Genomic DNA, 27,574 nt, shown 5'->3' with positions numbered 1-27,574 from the left:
GTGGGGGGGGGGTATTTAATCCCTGTGAGCACATATTAGGGGATCACCGCTTCTTGTAAAAGCTAGTTTTATTAACAAAATCATCTAGCAGCTCTGCTATAGGTGAGGGCTAGTTACATCTCTGTGGCTGCAACTGGTGCATGCTCAGGAATATAATATACATGAAACCTATTTCTGTGCATCCACTGTCTGTATTTTCTCACGCCTGGCGGCTGTTTCCATTGGCGCTTCCTGATGTTTTGTATTTATTTCGAAGCTTGGTGAACCTCTATTGTGGTGTGCTGCTGCTACTTGCATTCGCTGGCACAATATAGCTTGGACACTGCTCCGCACCAGGATTATATATTTTTAATTTACGGGTAACTGGTATTATATATGTGATGAATTAGGACAATGCTTTAGGAGTTTGTGTTTGTTTTTCAGGTTGGATATCAAGCAGGAAGCAATGGGCAAGTGCTGCCTGCTCGCTATACGCATGACTTGGACAGTGCCTTGGTGCCAGTGATACATGGGGGCACGTGCCAGTTGAGTGAGGGCCCAGTCACCATGGAGCTTGTCTTTTATATCTTGGAGAACATACTATAGGGAAGACATAAGTGTTTCCTCAAAAACTGCCACCGGCTGAACCATTTGCACTTTAATCATGGAAGATTCATCTTTTGTTTTTGCTAACACTTGTACTAGGTCAGGGTGTAAGGGGTGGACACCAGAATGCTTTATACCTTCTATGCATAGCCAGTGGAGAGTGTCATAAAGGGATATGCCGAGGATTTCACACCCACTGAAAGCAATGGCTGCTCTGGATGACACAATCAGGAATTTCACTCTGACCTCATTTAAATCATTGCTGCAAACTTTTCTGCTCGTGTTATACTATGTCACCATTTTCACGTTTACACTGTCAAGACCAGCCTGAGCCTCATATTCTGTTTGGTTACAATGCATGACAAGGAGACAGTTACACAGCCTGTAATCTTGGCCAAAGTGCATGAATCTAGTCACTATACAAGGGGCTGGTTCTTTATTTGCAGGGGCAGCAATATTTTGGACAATTCAGGAGCGCACAAGACTTTTTCTGTCCACATTGTAGTCTTATGGAATAATAGCCTGTGGTGGAGGAACATTGTCTGTATGAGAGGTAAAGAAATCTGAGAGAATAATGCGTTTAACTCATATCAAGACTCCGTTCTACAGTTCGAGCTGATGGAAAGTTCCAAGTTCTTGTTTACTGCACTCTGGACAGTACAGCAAAGTGCATGGAAACGGCATACGTTACAGGAATTCTGCCCAGACGTCATTACACAGGACTAAGCTTGACACTATACACTACATACAGTAAGATTCGGTCGCCTTATATTTAACACTCAAACTGTTATTTATTTACATGAAATGACATTCTAGGTCTGAAGAGAAGTTTTCTAAACCCCCGATATCGGTGAGACAGTTCATGTAAGTTCCCCCAGAACTGGTTCTGTTCCTTTTTTTTGTTTATTTGTGTAAAAACCAAACTTGTTCAGTGTCCCGATGTTGGGTTTGTTCACGTTTTTGCCATTTCATCCTACTGTTGCGCTGCTCATATCTATGTGCGTCTAGGTATATAGAAGCTAATAAAACATTATTTTAAGGTAGAAGCAGTAATGTTATAGTATTAAAGTCTGTGTCCTTTGTACAAACATCAATACGCCTTCATACAGCATTTTCTTTATTGCAGGCTGTCATTTTCCAGCTAACAATGAGTTACTGTTATTCTAATGATTCTATGCAATTCCAGTGTTCCGGTGACTCTGTTGCAGCTTAATGCTGGGGAAGCTGAGGGGTTCTGTACTATGGAGAGTGGGCTGATATGGGAAGATGTTACTGCATTGCATCAGTAGATCATTGGTGTTTCTATCATTCCCTGAAATCAGCAATAACTGCGCAGAAACACTTCTCCCATTAATATTGTATTTTGCGTCACCTCTTTTTGCAGCAGCTACTAATTGTTTTATACATCAAACTGGATGTTAGGATTTTTCAGACGTATTAATTACCTTCATCTACTAAGGAAACCAAAACACGCGCAGCAAAGTGATCAGAGGGAGCCTTCTGGCTGATCTATTTTATTACTTTTTATCCTTTGCCAAGTTTTTCCACTTTCTTTGTCAGTTACCAATAAATGTAAAGTATTATGGAGGTATCGTTTATCTTTCTGACTTTTTGTGGCATCACGATGACCCTGTATATTAGCACACAGACAATACAGATGGACCCACCATTTGCATAGTAGCTGCAGTTGTTTTATGGGGGTAGTAGCAATATTCCGCCTCTCCGGTCACCTCATGAAATGGGATTAAACACACATCAGATAACGTGGTTCAGCCCAGAACATAAATGGAGTGCAGGTAGCGGTCTACTCTGGAATGTGCCGTCTGGTGTTGGCCACAGATGAGGTCCATCTATGTCCAGTGTTACACATGTGGGGGCTGAATTTCATTAATAAATATTTCACGTTTTAATTGTTTTATTCTCCATTAAAGCTTGAAATATTGTGTCAACCAATTGCGAGGTTGTAACCCGGCTGCTAATTTTGATGCAGTTTGTAAATTGGCAAATAGCCATATTCTAGTGAATGTGTCACGCTGAAGCAATATCCAGGGGTTATATCATTCTATAGCGTGGGTCAGGGGACCTAGATTTAGAACCCAAAATTATATTAGTCTTACCATGCTGTCCAATGTATATAATGAATTGTTGATAAGTGGGCTGGGTGCTGGGGTGTTCAGGAGTCTAAATATACATAAAGAATACTCCAGATTTCCCTCCATAGCCATTTTTAGATGCTTTAAAGTAATTAATGGAATGAACGGTCCCTTTCTTTATTTTAGCAGCTAGGAGTTGGTCCCATGTTACTGCTCCCACATGTTACAGGGGGGTCACATACAGTTCTCAGACAATGTGTAAACCTACAACATTATAAGGAATTTCCTATATGCCTTTGTAATGCTGATAATGTCTGGTCTGTTGGATAATTAAACATGCCATCTGTCTCGTGTGTCATGAATCCAGTTTTTTCTGTGTTTGTGTCTTGTCCATTACTCCACTGGTGGTTTCTAGAGACCTCAATAACCCCATTTCCTGTTCGACAGATGAACCGTTGATCATCACTGATGTTTGTATCTGTTTGTTTCAGTCACATATGCAAATTAAATGTAAATGCATATAAAATAGCAGCAACGACCTTTTGTATGCATTTAATATTTAACTAATGTTGACTATTGTGTCTGGTGTCTGCTGTGTAGGCTGATGCCACATTTATATTGTAAGGATCCATCAGTAACATTTTGTATTTCCCTTTTAGTTTCTAGTAGAGCTGGTTTGAAACCCAGACCTCAACGTGATCTTAACGTGTACCGTATGCAATACAGGAGGCTTAGGATATTAGACTGTCCCAGTCCAGTATTAATACGTTGACATGACTGTCAGCGGTTGTGCGGAACGGTCTTATGGTTCCGATGGTCTCTTGTTGGAATGTGCCCTAGTCGTACATAGCAGAGTCATGCCACAGTGTGGGTGTCCAGTTGCTGTGGAATACAAGTGCCAGACAGCCATACCCTTTACCATATATCTGTATTTCTAAATAAAAAGATAACCAACACAACACTCTGTTCCTTACCAAACTATTCTTAGGGTTAGATCTCATTGAAATATGAATGCTTAGCAACCAGTGTGTAGCCCCTACCAGACCTAGGGCAGAATAGATCCCACAAAACTAATTGCATATGTATAACATAGTATCGCAAAGGACAGCTCTTTCCCCCCAAAAAAAAGTGCTGCCCCTTGCAAAGCTGCTGCCAGGTGAGAGGGTGCCTGCAGGTGGTCTGCCTCCTCTGCTCCGAAGGCTCCTGCTGTTGATGGCTGTAGTGACTTCCATGCTCCTCTGCCATGCACCCGGAAGGTGATGGGTTGTGCTGCTAGGGAGGAAAATGTCAATGAATCTGGGGAGCGCACCAGGACATGAGACGAGGGGGCTGCAGTGAGCAGTGCTAGGCGGCAGGATGTAGAATGAAGCCCATAAGCTTCTACAGCGTAACTCCTGAACAATGGCATTACCCTCTGCATCGGAAAGTCAGCAGCCAGTGATTAATGATTATGAAAATGTGGTAAAAACTCAGAATACAGGGTTTTCAACTTAATTCATCCTACCCCTAGTATGAGTGGTCCTCTACCAGACCTAGGGCCAGATGCTCTAAGCTTCAGAGTGATAGTGAAGTGCCAGCCAATCAGCCTGTAATATGGCAGTTAGGAGCTGGCTGGGTGGTACTTTATAACTCTCCACGTTATCACTTCCACCCCTAGTGAGAATGGTACCGCAGCATTCACACTTCCCCTGAAATACAAACATTTATACAAATTGGGGGAAATTTACTAAGACTACGAATGTGACTCAGTAGTATTCGTATTCTTAATTCACCATCAGTCTTATTTATTCCCCAAATACGACTCAGTGTAAAAAAAAAATAGATAAAATAACTAAAAATAAAAAGCCCAGCCCCAGCTCAAAGAGTCACTCCTGGTTTTAAAAAAAAATGTAGGGATCCCTGGATTTTTTTTTATTTAATAACCAGCACCAGGCTCAAGGGCTGGTTCTGGTTCCCAAGATGGGAAACGGTCATCTGTCAGACCACTCTTTTGGTTTTAACATTTTTCCCCAATTGTATGCAAACAGACTAGGCAAGACTGGTTAATCTTCCCTCATATATTCTAAGGGTCCAGATCTCAGAAACATACTGCATAGCATAGCGCTATGAGGACCCCAGGATCTATGCACGGCCCAGAGCGACCTATGCCTCTCACATAGCCCCCTAGTTCTTTCCAAGTTCCAATGATCGCACAGGAATACAAAATAGCAAAGGTACAAAAGTATTACCTTTATTTTACACACGGGTTATACATGTTAAATCAGTAATTACAGTCTATATATATATATATATATATTAGTCACTTTGGCAGAACCTTACCACATTACCCCTCAGGTTAGCTTCAGGTGGGCATTTTGGGCAGGACACGCCAGTCCACAACTCCCAGCTCTGACTCTCACTCACATCTCTGTCCTCTCCCCCTGAATGCCCAACTTACATCTCAAGGCCCCCCTCTCAGGAAATCCTTAACTTCGAATGCTGGACCCAGTTGTATATGATGTAACAAGGTCTCCTATAACCTGTCCAGGGGCTGACTTCAAAGCCAGATGAAGTGGGAGATTTAGTGTCCATAACTGTATCCTGTCCCCCACCAGGGACTGGGTGAGGAGATTCACACCTTTGTGTGGGCAGATCTACTTATAAGTCCCAGAGAAGAGACTGGGCTGTGGGATTTTCTATCCTTAGAGTCTTGGTATTTGGGGGGGATGTAAGGGGGATGTGTATTTGTAAGCTAAGATCTGTCGTCTCTACTCCTCCCTAACCTGTATAGAGGACCTTGTCCTTTGATCTCTGTAGAATCTGTTCATGGGGTCACTTCTTACCAGGACCTATTTTTGTCCAATTGTTTTAGAAACATTTGTCTACATGGACGTTAATTATGGCAGTCTTGTGTGTAATACCTGAATATCTGTATACATAACTGTATGAGTCGCAGGTTCTTACTATCACAGTTTACTCAGAGCAGGACTTGGAGACTGCGCCATAACCCCTGGCAGAGCTGCACCCGACTCCCAAGAATGGCACAAGGAGTTTTGCTGACCCTCCATTCCAGTTTCTTCTGTGCCACAACAACTACCTTGTTGCCTTCATATGCGTATGTGACAGTATGTGATACAGTATACAAGGCTTTGAGAATGTATTACAGTCATTTATAGAACACGAGGGACTATTTATGGCACACATCGTCAACCTAGTGGAATAACCGGTTTGAATTATTCAGAATATCAAATTATTGTCCCACATAGAGTCTGGTTATGTCCACTGCATACCGTACGTAATATGGGGTGTATAGCTCAGATATAAATACAGGCAGTGCGTTGGAAGTGATAATAATCTATCATCTCTGGCATTCTGCAATTCTCTTGCTGAAACACAGAAACGGGCGGGAGAGAAATATACGTCACGGAACGCTGGTGTAGGCACGTTCCAGCACAAGTGCCTAGCCTGGTCTTACCTTTCAAGCCTCAGTCAATATCCCAAAGGCTTGCAACATCAACAGTCTACATACTGACTGCTACGAAATCACCCTAAACCCGTTTTAGCTACCATTGTGCAATACCCATGTGTTTAAGCTCTAAGCCTTGTATTGAAATTACTTTTTGGGTTCAATAAAAACACACATAAAAAGTATCCCATTTATATTTATTTAAATATACAGTAAGTACAACACGTCCATGTTCTACCTCCAGGTAGATGACAAAAAAAAATTCCTCCTCTAAGTCTCAACATCGACTCTTTTACACATTACAAACAATAAAATAATAAAAACTGCCTGTTGTGACCGGGACAGGAAGGGTTACTATGCTTAAATTGTTTTTCTTAATAGTACATTTAATGCCTGCAATAAAGTAAAAGGCACACGGGACAGGCAAAGAATTAGCTAGGGATATATTTCCAGGAACTAGATGATCAAGGGGGAGATTTATCAAAATCGCAGAGAGAAATAATGTACCAACTAATATGATCCTGTAGTTTTTCATTATTTGCCTGTACAGAAGGTGGTTGGTTGGTTGGTTGGTTTTTTCTATCTCTCAAAACATAAATACTGTAAATTTCTCCCATAATCAGTTAAAGGCACTTACAGGAAAGGTTGTAAATCATATTGGCTGAGCTCTCTAGTAGCTGGCCCTACAGATGAAGGTGTGGATTGTGACAAACATGGTGGAACCACATTACAGCATCCTACTGTAGTCCTCTTCGTAGCACAACCCTCATCCAGTCAGTTGCAGAACATGTTTAACCGCTAAAACAATCAAGCATTAGCTATTAGCGCAATGAGCTGTCGCAGTGCAGATTGTAAGTACTTCATGTCAGCACCAGAAGCCAATTCACATTCAAGATATTCTGGGTTTCATTGGTGTAAACACTTTCCCAGATGGCGCCACAACCCCATGCCCACCCATCAGCCACTGCTGCAAGTTTGGTTGTGGTACATTCTAGTAACTGCTGGTCTCTGATGATCATTTACATTCAGCACATGAAGCCAGAGTTTATATACAGTTAGTAAGGTATAGCGGTTGGACCAGTCCGTTGCCTTGACTACGGACATCCTCTTTTCCCATCACATGTTGATGCTGTGCAGGAGATACTTTGGTATTTAACTTCTGACCTGCAGGATACGTTGCTACACTGTAGAAAGGCAGCATCTTCACTGATTCACTGATAAGAGAAACAATACCATCTATTATCTTAATTAGCCTTAAATGAAACATTGTAAAGTTTTTTGCCAAAGTTTTCAAACCACGAAAAAGGAATTAAAAAAAAAAAGTCAAATGAAAATCTAAAAAATAGAAAGCACCAGAGAAAACATTACTTCTAGAATTTATTTCATGGAACCTTTACCAAGCATAATGCAGTAACCAGGTGTTTGTGGCCATGAGCAATTGTATTTTTTCATGTGCCCCCTTTTGTGGTACTTTCCACAAACATCTTTCCTTACCAAGCCGGCAATCTGCAAAGCTCAGAAAATGCAATGTAATTGTGAGGCCAGACGAAGGACGAGAAGCTTTTCAGACTCAATAGTTATTCCTCCTGGAAATTGTCGTTATTTATACTCTAACCAACCAAAATGGCCGTGGAACGCAGTCATCAGCAAAAACGCTCTCCGGGGCTCCTGTCTGGTTTACAGATCTGTGTTATACAGTAGTTTGTGATACTACGCCTGCTGGTACGTCATTACATATAACGATACGATACACTTTATTGTTATTACCATGTATACCATAGCAACAAAATAGTTTTGTTGCATCCCAACCAGCGTGGCTACATCTGTAGTGTGTACACATTGGGCCTAAACCAGATCTGATTGCAGGACAAAATAGGCAAAACCATGTGCACTGCAGGTGGGGCAGATGTAACAGGTGCAGAGAGAGTTTGATTTGGGTGAGTTACTTTGTTTCTGTGCAGAGCAAATACTGGCTGCGTTATTTTTACCCTGCAATTAAGATTTCAGTTTGAAAGCACCCCACCCAAATCTAACTCTCTCTGCACCTGTTACATCTGTCTCACCTGCAGTGCACATGGTATTTCCCATTTTGAGAACAAATTTGTCCTGCGATGAGGTCTGAATTAGGCCCATTAGTGGCCACATCGGAGCTGTGGTTGTATATGTAACTTAATCTTAAGATAATATTAGAGGACATTGCTACCACTCCATGGGGGCAGGCATTACCAACAATGTAGGGAGTTATTCAAACCTGATTGCATGGCATTTCCAGGTGTGTGCCGTCCGCACCAGCCCCAATTAGCCGATTTATATTGCACAAGTAGATTCTGGTTCCACCATAGACCATATGTGAAAATGTCTTTAGATCTAGCATTTTTTTGAAAGCATTGTCTACTGTGTACACAACATTAGAGGCCACCCAATGCCGTTGCTAAAATGTATCAGTTTACTTATCACTTACAAGACTGGTCTCGGCCCTTTTACCTGGACCCTTTTACTTCTGCCACCACCAGCAGCTTCATGACACCCGAACCTAGTTCTGGCCAAACCTTGGGAGGTCTGATCCAACATAATTATTGGTACTTCTTTACTTTCACGGCGCCAGCATGGCGCCGCGCGTCAGAGTCCCCTTGCGGGGCTCGCTTCGCTCGCCCACGCTGCGGGCTCGGTGGCTCGCTACGCTCGCCACGCTAATTAAAATCAACTCCATGCCAACATGGATAGTGAAGGTATGAACTATCCATGTTGGCATGGCGTTAACTCCATTTATTTAACTTAATTAGTGGCGAGCGTAACCCGGAAGTACGCGCGGCGCCATGCTGGCGCCGTGAAAGTAAAGAAGTACCTAATTATTCAGACCAGAGCATTTTTATTTTCTTGTCCTTTGTTGGGCGTTCCAATAGACCGTGAGGAGCAAATGCTTTAGTGCAAGTCATCCAGCATGTAGAAAATCAGGTTAGTGAAAACAGTCCTCCAGTGTAGTCAAATATTCCACTAGTTCCCCAGCTTGCCCCCATATTCACCAGGATCTTCAACAAAATTCTGGAGCTGTGCAGAGTTCCCTTTTTCCTCAAAAGCTCCACAATTGTTCCGGTCCCTAAGAAATCCACTACCACAAGCTTGAATGACTACAGAGAACAAAAATAATGTGGGACGCTTGGGTGAGACAAGAATGAATAACAAAAGACCTGGTTGAGAAAGCCGCCCAGTGTGCGGCGAAAACGCGTTCCCAAGAGACACCTGGATCACTTGCTCCTGCTATCCGTCCATCACCGACTACAGAGCCGGAAGATTGACTCCAATAGCTGCAGGTCTCTCCTCCCACTGCAGACGCTGTGGCAGAGCGTCGCGTGTGAACAACATCAGGAGAGAAAGCCGCGGCGAGGAGACGGCACTTGCCGGGAGACACAGCCTGGTACACGTACCATCTGACTTGGAGACAGCCGAGCGATACGGAGATAGCAGACGCTACAACACAGATCCCCCTGTGTACCAACTTGACCGTTGCCCACACCAAGGAGCAGTAAGAAATACTGCTGGTGACAGGACGGACACTGTTACTTCCATCCCAGTAACAGAAGTCCTGTCTCCACTTTGAGACTACCACTTCATTACTAAGTGAGGCGCTAATGTTGAAGTTAAATAAGTGTGCACACCGGCCCCCTTTTTCACCTTTGTGAACTTTTTTTATCCTCAAAAGGAGAAAGGACATTGTGTCTAAAGGATCAATGGATTGAAACTAATTTCAACTTTACTCCCTTACCACCCTAAAAGGGAAAGGTGCAATTCACCAGTGCTCATATACAGTGGTTATAATTAGTGTCCAATTGACACTGTAGTATTTTAGAGTGCATAGATGTATGTAATGTTGTGTATATGTGTTTTTTTTAATAAATTTGTTATTCATTCTTGTCTCACCCAAGCGCCCCACGTTATTTTTGTTCTCTGTTGTTGTTTAGAGGCTGGCATTCCTCTAACGCGGTGGCTGCAGGGTGACAAGATACACCCCACTGGTCCCTAGCACCAAAAACTACCTTTTTGTTTTCACGGTATCCTTGAATGACTACAGACCGAACTGTTCTTCCTGAAAGACAGGAAACATGAGGTGAATTCTCCTGCTTTAACCACAAGTTCGGTCCAGCAGCACTGGGGCTCCTCTGTACACCAATGACTGCATCTCTGAGTCACAATCAGTTAAGATCATAAAATTTGTTGAGGACAACACCATCATCGGCCTCACCAAGGATGGAGACGAATAAGCTTACAGATGGGAATGGATTGGTTGGTTCGATGCTGCAGCTGCAAAAACTTTAAGCTCAACCCACTCAAAACTGTCGAGATGTTTGAGGACTTTAGGCAGAAGGCAGCTGTTGTGTCTCCACTAATGATTGCCAACTATGTCATGTCAAGAGTGGACTCATTCATGTTCTTGGCGACCACAATCCCCTGGGACCTCAAGTGGAGGCCCAACGTAGATGTCATCATCGGGAAGGCGCAGCAGACTTTGTTCTTCCTAAAGCAACACAGGATGTTCAACATCCCACAGAAGCTCATGCTCCTCTTCTATGCTACAATCTATGTAGGCTCCAAAAGGTGGTCAGGTCTGTGGGCAACCAAGATAGCTAAGGACCAGCAACCAAGATAGCTAAGGACCAGCTACATCTTTGCCTGATAGCATCAGGTTGCCATGGCCGACGATACAGGGCCATTCCCATCAGATCCAACAGAAGCCTCAAAAGCTTTCCCCAAGCAGTCCACCCGCTGAACTTCTGATCACATGAACATTTGGCTGACTGTCCATCTGTCCAAATCCTCTGCATGTAAATTTCACTGTGAACCTTTTGGTATACCTATCTGAATGTCTGTACTTGTTCCCTCCACTTGTCCACTTGTTACTGTCTTGGCTGCTTCACAGTAAACCAAAAACAAATTCCTAGTATACACAAGTATACCTAGCCAATAAAGTGGATTCTGATTCACATGTGCAGCTATATCCTGGAAAACTGGACATGAATGCGATTAACCTGGGATTTCTGCATGTGTGAAAGGCAACAACTCGGGATTAAGTCTTGGTTCCAAGACTCTGCTCTCAACCAGAGGAGAGGGGATGTCACCAGCAGAAGAGGGCTCTGAATGGTCTCTACATCATCAATCAATCAATTGAAAACCTATGTCCATAGGACCTGGGAATTGTACAGAACAAATTATCTGTTACTCCTCTGTGATATTACACCTTTATGCCATTGTTACCAGTGTATTCAGCGCTGGAATTTGCCATCTTGTTGTTGCCACTGCATTGCTCTCACTTTACCCGATTGTTCGTGACTTACTTTGGTTTCACTTCTGCGCTCTACCCTCCTTCCCCTCATCCTCTTCATTCTCCTACCCCTGTTTCCCCCTCCTCTCTTTGGCTCTGCTCTCCCTATTCCGCCTTCTCTCCTACCACATTCTACTCTCACCTGATCGCCGTCACTCCTATATTGGGTTCTCCTTCTTTCGCCACTAAGTCCACACAACCATCATGGATCAGACAACAATTTTGCTGCCCTTTCCTCTATTGGTTCTTGCCCCAGGGGTTGAACAAGTTGTGGTATGGGTGTTCTTCCCTCGTCTACTACATTCCCCTTTGTATAGCATTAATCTATCCCTCTTCTGCCACCATGGTTCCCACACTTAATCTTTCCCAAACATCATTACCTCATCTTGGGTGACTTCAATATTTACATTGATGTCCCCATCTATCCCTCCACCTCTAATTGTCTGTCTTCCTCATGTTTTGGTCTCTCATATCCTCCCCCCCCTCCCCCCTACTCAGGTGCTGAAGTCCAGCTATACATTTTCGCTCTGAGCATATTCCTTCCTCACAGTTTATCTCCAGATGGCGATTTAGAGACGGTTATAGAAGAGGGATATAACCAGGCAGACCAGAGCCTTAATAGATATCTATTACCATGAGATAAGCAAATCTAGTGTTAATGGTTATCTAAGATGCTGCAGATAACTAAGATGCTACTATATGCTTTTTCAAGATGGCGGCGCGAGTAGATCGCGAGGCCCTATGTCTCGGGACTTTCAGTGTTGTGGCATACTTGTTTGTGGGCTGTTTATGGAGTGGGATCCGCCGGCATCATGTACACTCCGGGGGAGCTGGCAGAGATTGGGCTGCGATGTGCGGCTGGACGGAGCGGCAGGGATATGGAGGCTGATGGTGGCATGCTGCGGGTCCCGGAGGTCTCAGGGGCGCAGGAGGAAGTGCGCACTGTCTGGCCGGGTGGAGGAGGCGGCAGAGGGACAGGAAACAGAGGAGAGGGAAGCGTGGAGGACTGCAGGAGAAGCTGAGACAAGCAGGCACCCGGCTTCCCTTACCCAGAATCTTCTTGGCAAATGTAAGATAATTATTTTACAAAATGGTTGAACTGCGACTTCCGTAGCATTGAGTTGGATGACCGGTATGTGCTGCGGGCAGACAGAATATTCAGTGACTCTGGGAAATCCAGGGGAGGTGGATTGTGCATTTATATAAATAAATCTTGGTGCACAGATTCTGTGATTGTGAAACAATACTGCTCGGCTGACATTGAATTTCTTATGGTTAAGTGCAGACCATTCTATCTGCCACGGGAGTTTACTTCTGTTGTCATTACAGCAGTATATGTTCCTCCGGACGCAGCAGCTAATGTAGCTTTCACATCACACTTTTAAAACGGTATTGCCGTTTTTTTTGCCTTTTAAAACGTTTAAGGCTGCAGTGTGAAAGTGTGAACATGGGGTATAGGGGAATGGGACAGTATACCTATGCACTAGTACCCACCAAAAAAATGATTCAAAAAAATTAGATTTAATGTATATTTGTATCCACAATCTATAATTCATGTGCCTTGGCACTCAGTTATTGTGTGGAGGTGCTCCCCTGAGAGTAAGAATAAAGTCAAAGAGAAAAGAGAAAGTACTCTCTTGGTTTGGGGGCACGCTTTTTTATAAAACTTAACGTTTATTAATTGATGGTTTTTAAAATAGTTTGATAATAGGTGCGGACATTACATTTAAACATACATGACATACAAAAACACTTACACACAATTCCTTATTGTTATAAACTCCCATCTATGATAAGCAGTATCGTCTGCAAATTTGAGGATACTTAATCGAATACTAGTATAACAGACTGCTTGTCTAGCGGTAGTTATATCCTTTGAGAGAAGGAATTTTATTTTAGAGGACACCTATATTAGGTGAGTGGATAGCGAATTTCTTTTACTGTGTTTAGTCAAAAAATTATATATTAATTGACAAGCAATTATTGTAAGAGAGAGTACCCTTAGTATACAAAAATATAATGAGGGAGAAAAAGGGGTTTATATCAGCATTCATGCATTATCATTTTCTATATAACTCAATTTGGTCGTGTGGTGACTTCACAACGTCTGCTGTTCTATATCACTTAGGGGTATAGGATATGCATAGTAATGAGTTAGCAAAGACTGCAAAAAAGAAGGAAATTTAGGTAAGTTAGAGGTGTGTCAGTTTATCCCCGCAAGATGGTTTTTGCACGGGAACCGCTACTAATTGTTGTAAAGGATTGGTTTACCCAAACCCCCCAATAGAGCGAGTTTGCTCCGTGCTTCAGTTGCAGATGTGGATAAGGAAAAAGTAGGTTACTTCTATCCACGTTAGGGAAGGAGCCCCCCTGATTGGCAAATGCCCTTGCAGGGAGTCGTCCCTTCGATCGTGGGTGGGTATAACCAGAAAGTGATGATGGAGTAGTAATTAGATAGGTGACACTTATGGATTACCCCACACGCTGCTTTCTCCCATGTGCTCTTGGCATTGATGGGCGATGAGCGGTGCGTCTCGTCTTTCGGTGCCACCAGAAAATGAAAATGAATATGAAAAAGAATGAAAATGAAAAAAATATAATAATTATAACTGCAAGAAAAAATTTTTTTCTGTCTCCAACACCAACCTCTTACAGCTATAATAGCAAATGTTAGACAATATAATGTTGTGGCAGTCCTATTTTTAGTTAGTCAGCAAAAGCACATTAAATATCTATGCATAGAAGTTTTTTTATAGCTGTAATCATAGATGTTTAAACAGTGTAGTTATACAATAGTCTGATGCAAATATGTAAATTAAACAGCAGGAGCAATCTCTCTATCAGACACCCCAAGATATTTTTTTTTGTGGTCTCCCACACTCAAATGTCTATACATAGAAATTACTTGTGGTAATAGACACAAATGCTAATTACTGTGATTATGTCAGCAGCAGTATATTGGTTCCCCTAAAGAGGGGGATCTTACCACTACCCGAGTGGACCAACCAATACTGTCATAGGATCCTTCCCGGGTAAAAGATGCTGAAGCTAAAGTTCCCTCAAGGGTCTCCAAAAGGTCAGGAGGGACTGGTATCTCCTCTCTGATCTGTGTGTAGGTCAATCGATATGGACAAACGGCCGTTTCGCGGTAATCCCGCTTCCTCAGTGTCCTTCTGATTGTCTGACTGGTAACCTATCTTATACGTGGGCTGACCAATCCCCAGGCGAAGGTGTGTATTGAATTATCCAATAGGAACAGTGGGTGTTTCTGGGAAAAGGTGTGTGTATATCACCTCCCCTAATGACCCGTTTTTTAGGCACATTGATTGGCTGATCGCATCGCGTCACGCACATGATTATGTGCGCGATTGCGTGGCTTCCGTGTGCACGTCCCTGGTAGTGGTTCTGTTACGTGCACACGTTCTCCGTCTTTCAGCCCGTTACCATGGTAACCGGGCGACGCTTTTCACCGTCCGGCTCCCTTGCGTGCATGTGTTGTCATTCTGCGCCTGCGTGCCCGTTGTTATAGCAACCCGGCGACGCTGTTCCCTTAACAGCTGATTGCAGTCACGGGCAGTCTCTATACTGGTGCGTCTGAACATGATCTATCTGTGTGTATGCACCCTTTCTATTGGATACACTTCTTAGCTTGTGAATATCAGTGATCTTTGTATCTTCAATGGTCACAGGTATCGTGTCCCCCTACAGTTAGTATAGTATGTGCAGTTATTTCTGCATTTACGTATTGGTTGTCATAGGATTTTACTTGTCGGTTTTTCATGGTCGTTGTGGTGATAGGGCCATATAATATATATAGAGACAGTTAGGCTAAGTAAATATAAATGATAATATATTTTGGATATGGATAATAGTGATTATTAGACCAGGAATTATTCGTGGAGAAGAAATGAAAAGAGGTTGGGGAGGGGGAGGTGGGGAGTTATTTTTAGGGGTGAAGATTTCTTATGTTATTCCATTCGTGTGTTATTTATTTTTGTTGAGATGAGCTCAAACTTTATTGTGCTTTCATAGTCTTCTTATGGTGAATGGTAATGTGAGGTGTGATGATCTTTTAAATAGTGGGATTGTGAGATCTATTAGGGATAAAATTAATTGTGATGTGCAGTGTGTAGTGTAGAGAATATACAATGTGATTGTATCTGGTATAATAAGGTGCTATGATATCCTTTGTTGTGAATTAAGACTGGTGCAAAAAACTTTAGTTATAAATATAGTGAAAAGAAACCAACCATAAAGCCGTGAGAAAAGTGTAAATATCTATAGTAGGGGGGATTGTAAAAAAATATGGGGGGGGGGAAAAATGGGGGGGAAAAAGAAAAAAATGGGAGGAAAGAAAAAAATGGGGAGGAACAGAAAAAAGAAAAGATAGAAAGAAAAAAGTGGGGGGGGGGGGGGGAAAGAAGGGAAAGAAAAAATGCTAACCAATTTCTGGTAACATTAGATGTGGAATCGTTATACACGAGTATCAGACACGATCAAGGCATGAGAGCGATCAAATATTTTCTGGATTTGGAGGGAATGGATGAATTTAAGGAATTCCTCCTTGTACTTTTGGATTTTGTTTTGCACAAAAATTATTTTACCTTTGATGATGGTTTCTTTCTCCAGACCCGAGGAACAGCGATGGGCGCGGCATGTGCGCCCACGTATGCCAACCTGTTCCTCGGGTGGTGGGAGAGGGAAGTTGTATTTCACGAGTCCAATGACTACTACACCAATCAGATGATCACCTATATTAGATATATAGATGACATCTTTTTAATTTGGCAAGGAGAAGAGAAGGACCTACATGAATTCATCAAAATTCTCAATACTAACACCCTAAACCTAAGATTAACATATAACATCAGTCGGACGGAGGCAACTTTCCTGGATTTACAAATCTATCCAAGCAAGGAGGGTAATATCCACACCAAACTTTTCAGGAAAGAAACGGCCACAAACAGCCTGTTGCACAGAGAGAGTTCTCACTTTCCGCCAACCCTTAAAAATCTACCTAAAGGGGAATTCCTTCGATTAAGGAGAAATTGCACAACGAGAGAGACCTTTGAAGCCAAAAGTCAAGAACTAATGACCAGACTCCAAGATAGGGGATATAGCAAAAGGTCCATAAAAACAGCCAAATTCCTAGCTCTGAAAACCAATAGAGAAGATCTGATTTTCCCAAAGAAAACTGAGAAGGGACAACCAGAATTACGATTCGTAACCAATTATTGTACGGAGTGGAAGGAATTACAATGTCTGATAAATAAACACTGGGCTGTTCTCCTTGCCGACAACGATCTCAAAGAAATTCTTCCTGAAAAACCAGCCCTGAGTTGGAGACGATCACCCAACCTCAGGGATAAACTGGTGCAGAGCCACTTTCAGAGGACATCAAAGAAAGAACCCAAACTGAGGGGAACATATCCGTGCAACATCTGTAAAGCCTGCACCAATATCAAAAAGACCGATCAAATCAAAGATAGATATGGCAAACAATATTCCATAAAGCAATACATGAACTGCAGTACTACAGGCCTAGTGTACTGCTTGGAATGTCCTTGCAACCTACGATACGTAGGGATGACAACTCGAGCCTTCAAACTGAGACTACTGGAGCACATCGGCAACATCCGTAATGCAAAGACGGACCTCTCCAAATCCAGAAAACTGACATCGGTAGCCCGCCACTTCCTCTCTTTCCACCAAGGCAAGCCTGAAGATCTAAGGGCCTTTGGATTGGAACAAGTCAAACTGGGTATAAGAGGGGGAGACATCATGAAAGAATTGCTCCAAAAAGAAACAAAATGGATCTTTTATCTCAACACAGTCAGCCCACACGGCTTAAACGAATACAATAATTACACCTCCTTTTTGGGCTGAAACCACCCCCCCCTTTTTTTCATTTAAAGCACCACCCTGTCCAGACAACAGTAACAACACTGAAGCAAATTTACAATATCAAATAAATACTTACACTTACCTACAATTTCATCAAACGTTTTTTCTTTAAAAATTTTTTTATATAATCTTAATAAACCAAAAAAATTTTTATTTGTATAAATAATATTGTCTGAGATTCACCAACATATAACTGGGGCCAAGCCAATCCCCTACATATATAGAATATACGAAATGTCATAGGAAAAATGTAGAAATTTTTTTCCCCTCCCTTCAGTTAAAACCCTTTATCCATGTATGTATGTAAACGTGTGTGTATATGTATGTGTGTATGTATATATACATATATATATAAAAAACTATTTTCTCCCCCCCCCCCTTTTTTTTTTTTTTTCCTCTTTTTTCTTTCCCTTCTTTCCCCCCCCCCCCCCCACTTTTTTCTTTCTATCTTTTCTTTTTTCTGTTCCTCCCCATTTTTTTCTTTCCTCCCATTTTTTTCTTTTTCCCCCCCCATTTTTTCCCCCCCCATATTTTTTTCAATCCCCCCTACTATAGATATTTACACTTTTCTCACGGCTTTATGGTTGGTTTCTTTTCACTATATTTATAACTAAAGTTTTTTGCACCAGTCTTAATTCACAACAAAGGATATCATAGCACCTTATTATACCAGATACAATCACATTGTATATTCTCTACACTACACACTGCACATCACAATTAATTTTATCCCTAATAGATCTCACAATCCCACTATTTAAAAGATCATCACACCTCACATTACCATTCACCATAAGAAGACTATGAAAGCACAATAAAGTTTGAGCTCATCTCAACAAAAATAAATAACACACGAATGGAATAACATAAGAAATCTTCACCCCTAAAAATAACTCCCCACCTCCCCCTCCCCAACCTCTTTTCATTTCTTCTCCACGAATAATTCCTGGTCTAATAATCACTATTATCCATATCCAAAATATATTATCATTTATATTTACTTAGCCTAACTGTCTCTATATATATTATATGGCCCTATCACCACAACGACCATGAAAAACCGACAAGTAAAATCCTATGACAACCAATACGTAAATGCAGAAATAACTGCACATACTATACTAACTGTAGGGGGACACGATACCTGTGACCATTGAAGATACAAAGATCACTGATATTCACAAGCTAAGAAGTGTATCCAATAGAAAGGGTGCATACACACAGATAGATCATGTTCAGACGCACCAGTATAGAGACTGCCCGTGACTGCAATCAGCTGTTAAGGGAACAGCGTCGCCGGGTTGCTATAACAACGGGCACGCAGGCGCAGAATGACAACACATGCACGCAAGGGAGCCGGACGGTGAAAAGCGTCGCCCGGTTACCATGGTAACGGGCTGAAAGACGGAGAACGTGTGCACGTAACAGAACCACTACCAGGGACGTGCACACGGAAGCCACGCAATCGCGCACATAATCATGTGCGTGACGCGATGCGATCAGCCAATCAATGTGCCTAAAAAACGGGTCATTAGGGGAGGTGATATACACACACCTTTTCCCAGAAACACCCACTGTTCCTATTGGATAATTCAATACACACCTTCGCCTGGGGATTGGTCAGCCCACGTATAAGATAGGTTACCAGTCAGACAATCAGAAGGACACTGAGGAAGCGGGATTACCGCGAAACGGCCGTTTGTCCATATCGATTGACCTACACACAGATCAGAGAGGAGATACCAGTCCCTCCTGACCTTTTGGAGACCCTTGAGGGAACTTTAGCTTCAGCATCTTTTACCCGGGAAGGATCCTATGACAGTATTGGTTGGTCCACTCGGGTAGTGGTAAGATCCCCCTCTTTAGGGGAACCAATATACTGCTGCTGACATAATCACAGTAATTAGCATTTGTGTCTATTACCACAAGTAATTTCTATGTATAGACATTTGAGTGTGGGAGACCACAAAAAAAAAAAAAAAAAAATATCTTGGGGTGTCTGATAGAGAGATTGCTCCTGCTGTTTAATTTACATATTTGCATCAGACTATTGTATAACTACACTGTTTAAACATCTATGATTACAGCTATAAAAAAACTTCTATGCATAGATATTTAATGTGCTTTTGCTGACTAACTAAAAATAGGACTGCCACAACATTATATTGTCTAACATTTGCTATTATAGCTGTAAGAGGTTGGTGTTGGAGACAGAAAAATTTTTTTTCTTGCAGTTATAATTATTATATTTTTTTCATTTTCATTCTTTTTCATATTCATTTTCATTTTCTGGTGGCACCGAAAGACGAGACGCACCGCTCATCGCCCATCAATGCCAAGAGCACATGGGAGAAAGCAGCGTGTGGGGTAATCCATAAGTGTCACCTATCTAATTACTACTCCATCATCACTTTCTGGTTATACCCACCCACGATCGAAGGGACGACTCCCTGCAAGGGCATTTGCCAATCAGGGGGGCTCCTTCCCTAACGTGGATAGAAGTAACCTACTTTTTCCTTATCCACATCTGCAACTGAAGCACGGAGCAAACTCGCTCTATTGGGGGGTTTGGGTAAACCAATCCTTTACAACAATTAGTAGCGGTTCCCGTGCAAAAACCATCTTGCGGGGATAAACTGACACACCTCTAACTTACCTAAATTTCCTTCTTTTTTGCAGTCTTTGCTAACTCATTACTATGCATATCCTATACCCCTAAGTGATATAGAACAGCAGACGTTGTGAAGTCACCACACGACCAAATTGAGTTATATAGAAAATGATAATGCATGAATGCTGATATAAACCCCTTTTTCTCCCTCATTATATTTTTGTATACTAAGGGTACTCTCTCTTACAATAATTGCTTGTCAATTAATATATAATTTTTTGACTAAACACAGTAAAAGAAATTCGCTATCCACTCACCTAATATAGGTGTCCTCTAAAATAAAATTCCTTCTCTCAAAGGATATAACTACCGCTAGACAAGCAGTCTGTTATACTAGTATTCGATTAAGTATCCTCAAATTTGCAGACGATACTGCTTATCATAGATGGGAGTTTATAACAATAAGGAATTGTGTGTAAGTGTTTTTGTATGTCATGTATGTTTAAATGTAATGTCCGCACCTATTATCAAACTATTTTAAAAACCATCAATTAATAAACGTTAAGTTTTATAAAAAAGCGTGCCCCCAAACCAAGAGAGTACTTTCTCTTTTCTCTTTGCAGTGTGAAAGTGTCATAGTTGAAATACCATTTAAAGTTAACTGGTATTTCAACACGTTTAAAAAGCAGAGTCCTACCCGTTTTAAAGCCAATTCAGAGCCGTTTTTTGTGCTGTCTGAATGGCACTGAAATGGTATTTAGTAAAAAATAAAGGTTAGAGCACTGTGATAGGCTGTCCCTTGTCTTGTGTCCCTTCCCTGAACCAGGAAATAAGCTGTGGGTAGAAACGTGTTCAGAGGTTAAACGGCTTGACTGGTGATGTGAATGGTACTTAAACGGTATTTTTAAATGGTAATCTGCTGCAATATGAACACTAGACCCGTTTAAAATACCATTTTAAATTACAGTTTTTCAAAACGTTTCAAAATGTTTTATGTGATGTGAAAGCTACATAAAATTGCTTTGAAAGAGCTGCACATGGCTATTAGTAAACAGCAGACTACTCATCCGGAGGCGGTTTTTATAATTGCCGGGGACTTTAACAAAACCGTGTTACCAAAATTCCATCAACATGTTACTTGTAAAACTAGGGGGGATAACATACTGGATCATGTTTACACAAATATTGCTGGAGCCTATTCTGCAGTGGTCCTCCCTCATCTGGGTCAATCTGACCATCTATCCTTATTTCTCACCCCTAAGTATTCTCCACTTATTAAGCGAGTGAAGCCGGTAGTGAGAGACATTAAGGTTTGGCCAAGTGGGGCGGAGGCTGAGCTGCAGAGGAAGTTCGGGCAAACTGATTGGAATGCATTTGTGCCACAGGTTGTCGGTGGTCTACATGTGGATATTGACATCTATGCTGCTACAGTGCTGGACTATATCAATTTAAACATCGAGGAGGTTAAATCCTGGAAACAGATTATTGTGTACCCCCAATCAGAAACCCTGGATGACTGGGGAGGTCCGGCTTCTGTTAAAGGCTCGCAACATCGCCTTTGGAAAAGGGGATGCACAAGCCTATAATATTTCTAGGGCAAATCTGAGGAAGGGGATTGTTAAAGCATTGTTATAAGATGAATATCGAGGAGCATTTTATAAAATCGGACTCCCGACGCATGTGGCAGGGTATTCAGGTCGTAAGTGATTATTGGTCGAAAGTTTCTAACTTAGTGACCTCAGATGTCTCTTTTCTGGACGAGCTGAATTATTTCTATGCGCGTTTTGATAGAGATAACTGTGAGAAGGTAACCAAACTGCCGTTAAGTGGTCAGCCTCTTACATTATCATCAGAGGAGGTTTGTGCTGCACTGGGTCAGATTGATGCAGGCAAGTCGGCTGGTATTCCGGGGCGTGTTCTAGGGCATGTGCGGTGCAGTTGTATGGGGTTTTTATGGATTTATTGAACCTGTCTTTATCCAGGGCAACGGTTCCAGCATGTTTTAAGAGCACGGCCATTATTCCGTTACCCAAGATTGCTAGCCCAAAAGGTTTAAACGACTATCGTCCTGTAGCTCTTACGCCGATTATCATAAAATGTTTTGAGCGGCTGGTGCACTTGAAGGATAGTCTTTCCCCTCTGTTGGATCCTTACCAGTTTGCATATCATAAGAATAGGAGTACGGAGGATGCTATCTCCTTGTTATTGCATTCGGTGCAGTCTCATTTAGATTAAAACAATACATACAGTATGCTAGAAACATAGAATTTGACGGCAGATAAGAACCACTTGGCCCATCTAGTCTGCCCCTTTTTTTAAACATGTTACCTCAAACCATATTTGATCCTTATTTTTTTGTAAGGATATCAATATGCCTATCCCAAATTGTACTACTGTATTTGCGTCTACCACCGCTGATGGGAGGCTATTCCACTTATCTACTACTCTTTTTGTGAAAAAATTCTTCCTCACATTTCCCCTGAATCTTCCTCCCTCTAGTGTCAGTGCATGTCCTCGTGTTCTGTTGCTCGTCTTCCTGTGAAGAATGTCTCCCACCTGAATCTTCCTCCCCCTAGTGTCAGTGCATGTCCCCGTGTTCTGCTGCTCCTCTTCCTGTGAAGAATGTCTCCCACCTGTACCTTGTTAAAACCCTTGATATATGTAAAAGTTTCTATCATGTCCCCCCTTTCCCTTCTCTGCTCTAAATTATACATATTAAGATCTTTTAGTCTTTCCTGGTACGTTTTGTGATGTAGGCCATGCACCATTTTAGTTGCTCTTCTTTGTACAGTCTCTAATGTATTTATATCCTTCTGGAGATATGGCCTCCAGAACTGAACACAATACTCTAGGTGAGGTCGTACCAATGACCTATACAGTGGCATTATTACTTCTTTCTTTCTACTGCTGATACTGTACCTCTCCCTATGCAACCAAGCATCTGACTTGGCTTCTTCATTGCTTTGTTACATTGCCTACCTGCCTTTAAGTCCCCTGAAATAGTGACACCTAGATCCCTCTCTTCCTCAGTAGTTTCCATTATAGTGCCATTTATACTATATTGAGTCTTTGGATTTCTGAGACCCAAGTGCATGATTTTGCATTTTTTGGCATTAAACTGTAGTTGCCATGCTCTTGACCATTTCTCTAATCTACCTAGATCCTCAACCATTTGTTTTACCCCTCCTGGTGTGTCTACCCTATTGCATACCTTTGTGTCATCTGCAAAAAGGCACATTTTACCCTCAATTCCATTTGCAATATCACCAATAAAGATATTAAAAAGCACCGGTCCGAGTACAGATCCCTGGGGTACTCCACTTTCCCTCCTTTGACTGTACTCGGTTTACTACAACTATTGTTTGTGGACTTTAGTTCAGCATTCAATACGGTGATTCCGGCAAAGTTGGTTATCAAACTAACTGAACTAGGAATTAATGGTTTTATGTGTAACTGGATTACGGATTTCTTGACTGACAGACCGCAAGTGGTCAGATCAGGAAGCAATAGTTCGGCCACTATTACACTACACACAGGGCTGTGTGTTGAGTAAATTTTTATACTCCGTTTTTACCTCTGACTGTAGGCCGGTTCATCCATCAAACACTATCAAGTTCGCTGATGATACGACACTGGTAGGTCTCATCAGCGAGAATGATGTAACAGCTTACAGAGAAGAGATACAATCTCTTGCTGCTTGGTGCAGTGATAACAACTTGTTACTTAATATCAGCAAAACGAAAGATTATTGTTGATTTTAGAAGGGAGAAAAGTAAACAGGTTGTCCCTATTCAGATAGATGGGATGGAGGTTGAAAGGGTTCAGTGTTTTAAATTTCTAGGCACATTAATTTCGGAGGACCTTTCTTGGTCAACGAATACAAAGAGTTTAGTGAAGAAGGCCCACAAACAACTGATGTCTTTTTAACACCCTTAAAAAGAAAAGACGTCAGCAAGTATTCTGGTGAATTTTTATCGATGTGCCATAGAGAGTATTCTGACCAACTGTGTTACAGTATGGTACGGAAATTGCACAGTTGCGGAGCGAAAGATGCTTCGGAGGGTTGTTAAAATGGCCCAGTGGATTGTAGGGACCTCACTTCCAACGGTGGAAGCTATTCACTGGAAATGCTGTAAGCGCCATGCAAATAATATTATAAAGGATTTGACTCACCCAGCGCAGGGTCTATTCACACTTCTGCCTTCTGGTAGGCGTTTTAGAGGTTTTAAAAATAGGACAAGCAGACTGAGGAATAGTTTTTTTCCTACAGCAGTTATAGCTTTAAATTCTAGATAGTGTAAGTGCTGATTGTATTATTGTTTTATGTACTGTGATTAAGTTTGTCGCCACCATACATTGATTTACGGAAGATGTTAAAACTTAATTTTGTTGCCCTATCGTGGAGTAATGATAATAAAGTGAATCTCATCTCTCATCTCATAAATGTAACCTTGTACAAGTCTCCGGCAGTTCGCCCCATTCACTGGCCCATTGGATTCCTCCCATGACGGGTAGACTTTAATGGTGTGTACACACTGTGGGCCTTATTCTAGTTCACTCTCTCTGACAAAATCCTTCTTAGATGGACAAAACCATGTGCACTGCAGGTGGGGCAGATGTTACTTGTGCAGAGAGAATTAGATTTGGGTGGGGTTTTACTTCAAAGTGAGATCTATATTGCAGTTTAAAAATAAAGCAGCCAGTATTTACCCTGCGCAGAAACAAAGGGTGAGATTTAATAGGATGAGAGATTCAGAAAGTGAGAGATTGAGTAAGAAATCTCCAGTTTTTTTAAAGCGGCAATCATTTACACATCAAAACCTGTTTGATTATAAAGTGTAAATGATTGCTGCTTTAAAAAAACCTGGAGATTTCTTACTCAATCTCTCACTTTCTGAATCTCTCATCCTATTAAATCTCACCCAAAATAACTCACCCAAATCTAATTCTCTCTGCACATTTTACATCTGCCCCCCTGCAGTGCACATGGTTTTGTCCACCTAAGAAGGATTTTGTCAGAAAGAGTGAACTAGAATAAGGCCCTATAAGAGATCTGACTAAATTGTTTGAATGAAGATCAGGGCTAATTACCAACAGCCCCACACATAAAGGCACATGAGTGCATGGCAGTCATGCTGAGGGGTCGGCAGTGGGGACAAAGGACTACTAGGGGACCTGATAGGCAGTAATTACAGAACAATGGATTACCTTCCTGGTATTTGAGTCCATTACCAGCCACTTCTCTGTCACTGTTTGGAGATCTTGCACATTAAGGGGCTCTCTCAGCCTAATTTTAAGCTCCAGTTTACCCCCAGTTGGTTTTCTTCCATCAAATACCTGTAAGAAGAGATTGCTCAGATTTACTAAAGCCGACTTCAGCTATAAAAACATCTGGAAAATAGATTGGAACAGCGGCTAATTATGAAGTGTTTGTGGTAACCCAGAAGTGGCCAAAGCATCAATAGCGATCTGCCAGCAGCAGCCTATCAGCTGCCAACGTCTGTCACTGTACCAGCCACAGTAGGAGAGCTAGGTGAAGGGGGCTAAGGCTGGCAATGGGTGGCACAGTGAGGCTGACACCGGGACAGGCAGGTATGGTGCCATGTTGTGACCTCACTGAGGCTGCTGGACTGATAGGTAATTCTTTATTTAGGGGCTAGGACATTTTAATGTATGCTAAATTTTCTGTGTGGGTCAATGTTGTTCCGTGTCCCCATTTTCAGGCGCACAAATGTTTTGTACGTTCAGAACAATGTGTACCCATGGACAACGGGACCCTGCAGTGCATTTACCAGGGTCCTCATCCTGAGGAGACGATGATGGTGTTATTTGTAATGTATTTGCCTGTAGGGCATCATGTGTTTAATCTACTTTTGGCCTGGCGCATTCATTAATAAGTCAGCGTTGTGTGATATATATATATATAAATGGGGGGTTGTGGCCTTTTTCCTCGCTGTTAGGGTAGCAGCACTTCTATGGAACCTCACTGTTAATTGAGGCACAGGGGATAGAAATGGAAAAAGGAGAGATATAGAAGAGCGCTCTCACCAGAAATAGGACACAATAGTAAAATCAAATGTGTTCATTCTGAAAATGTGCACAAAAAGATTGCTTCTTCAGGTGATTCTCATAAGATTCTGATACAACGCCTGACTTAGATTAGCAGAAATGACCCTACGCGTTTTGTCTGATGAGGACTTTTTCTGGGGTGATTAGGATCACATTTGGATAATGTAGTTCTCCTCAATGGTTAAAAACGAGGTATGGGATATACCGACATCAAACTATGGAGTATAGTATTTTGTCATATAGAATGATGTTGCTCCATAAGCAACCAGATATCAAGACAGCCTTAAACAGCCGACCGACTGGTGTTTTTTCACAGAACTAGTACTTAATGGAAAATTCAGCTACTTAGGACGCAAATAATGAGAGCACGCCCCCTGTCAGAGAGCAATATGACAGTGTCTATACTTCAACCGATTAACATCTGCAGACAAATTGCGAAAGGACAATGTCATATCTACTGCCAATTTGTATTTGTGAAGTGTACTTATTTTCCACTTTGCCCAAAGGGCAATTTTTATGTCATTTTTTTATGAAATTAAAGTTTTAATGTATTAAATATTAATAAACACACACACACATGTAGCATTGTGCTGTAACACACAAGCATACTGTATGTACACAGGTAATTGTGCTCTTACCTCTACAATCTCCCGGATTTCACACTGCGTCTCTAATTTATCCAGCTTAACACTTGCCGTGCCGATCTGCTTATCGCTCCTGAGCAAGAACACACTGCAAAAATAGGATTTTAAATTACCTACTGGAAAATCCTTTTCTCATAGTCCATATGGGATACTGGGATGTCTCAATACAATGGGCAATAGAGGGTATCCATAGGAGACAGGCACATACTAAAATCTTCAGACTGGGTGTTTTGGCTCCTCCGATCTACGTCCCCTCCCACAAGCCAGTTAAGGTAAGAGGAGGATGAACGTATGTGAGAAAAGGATGTGTGAGATTTATACCAGCACACCCCAAACAACAACAAGAACATCATAACTGTTACATTTTATTGTTAAATAACATATGATTACAACAGTGACAACACTGAGTTTGAGTGGCGTTGTTAAACCAATGACAACCAGATGCAATAGAACTCCGCACTGAGGTGGGCACCGAGTATCCCATATGGACTACAAGAAAAGGATTTACTGGTAGGTAATTAAAATCCTATTTTCTATATCATCCATATGGGATACTGGGATGGTCTCAAAGCTTCTAGAATGGGTGGGAATGTGCAGAGACTGCTTAGGGTGGTCTCAAGCTTTTTATCTGACCAATCTCTAAGTGTGGAGGTCCCAGCGACTGGAAGCACCACCTCTTTTGATAAACGGGAGACCGATGCATCAACCACCGGAGGCTCCTCCCACGCCTTCCTTCACGAAGGCTCAAAAGGGAAATGTGGCTATAAAGCATTTAGACATTTGAAAACGCTTCTCAGGATTTTTCCAGGCCACTTTGAATGTGTCCTCCAAACCAACTTGTTCTTGAAAGACTATGAGACACATAAAAGGGATATCCTTCCACAGACTCAGCCTGAGGAAAGTAAT

General features: G+C 41.9%; 2 protein-coding genes across 3 annotated transcripts in view; one reads left to right on the top strand and one right to left on the bottom strand.

The window, feature by feature from the left end:
- ZFYVE9 (zinc finger FYVE-type containing 9) overlaps positions 1 to 3,031 on the top strand; it is a 107,866-nt gene extending 104,835 nt beyond the window's left edge. For both annotated transcript variants that reach the window (XM_083157936.1, XM_083157937.1), the window contains exon 18: positions 424 to 3,031. In XM_083157936.1, the coding sequence (XP_083014062.1) occupies positions 424 to 585 (162 nt within the window). In that variant the 3' untranslated portion in view covers positions 586 to 3,031. The remainder of the gene's footprint in view (positions 1 to 423) is intronic.
- Positions 3,032 to 6,301: 3,270 nt separating this feature from the next.
- CC2D1B (coiled-coil and C2 domain containing 1B) overlaps positions 6,302 to 27,574 on the bottom strand; it is a 210,946-nt gene continuing 189,673 nt past the window's right edge. The window contains exons 25-28 of the mRNA XM_083158258.1: positions 26,663 to 26,756; positions 25,164 to 25,292; positions 10,158 to 10,207; positions 6,302 to 7,337 (exon numbers count right to left, since the gene is read on the bottom strand). Of these exons, the coding sequence (XP_083014384.1) occupies positions 10,187 to 10,207; positions 25,164 to 25,292; positions 26,663 to 26,756 (244 nt within the window). The 3' untranslated portion in view covers positions 6,302 to 7,337; positions 10,158 to 10,186. The remainder of the gene's footprint in view (positions 7,338 to 10,157; positions 10,208 to 25,163; positions 25,293 to 26,662; positions 26,757 to 27,574) is intronic.

This window comes from Crinia signifera, chromosome 8 (assembly GCF_055691185.1).
Source record: "Crinia signifera chromosome 8, ASM5569118v1, whole genome shotgun sequence".
Taxonomy (NCBI): Eukaryota; Metazoa; Chordata; class Amphibia; order Anura; family Myobatrachidae; genus Crinia; species Crinia signifera.
Note: the sequence above shows the minus strand (reverse complement) of the source record. Positions and strands in the feature narration are given on the sequence as shown.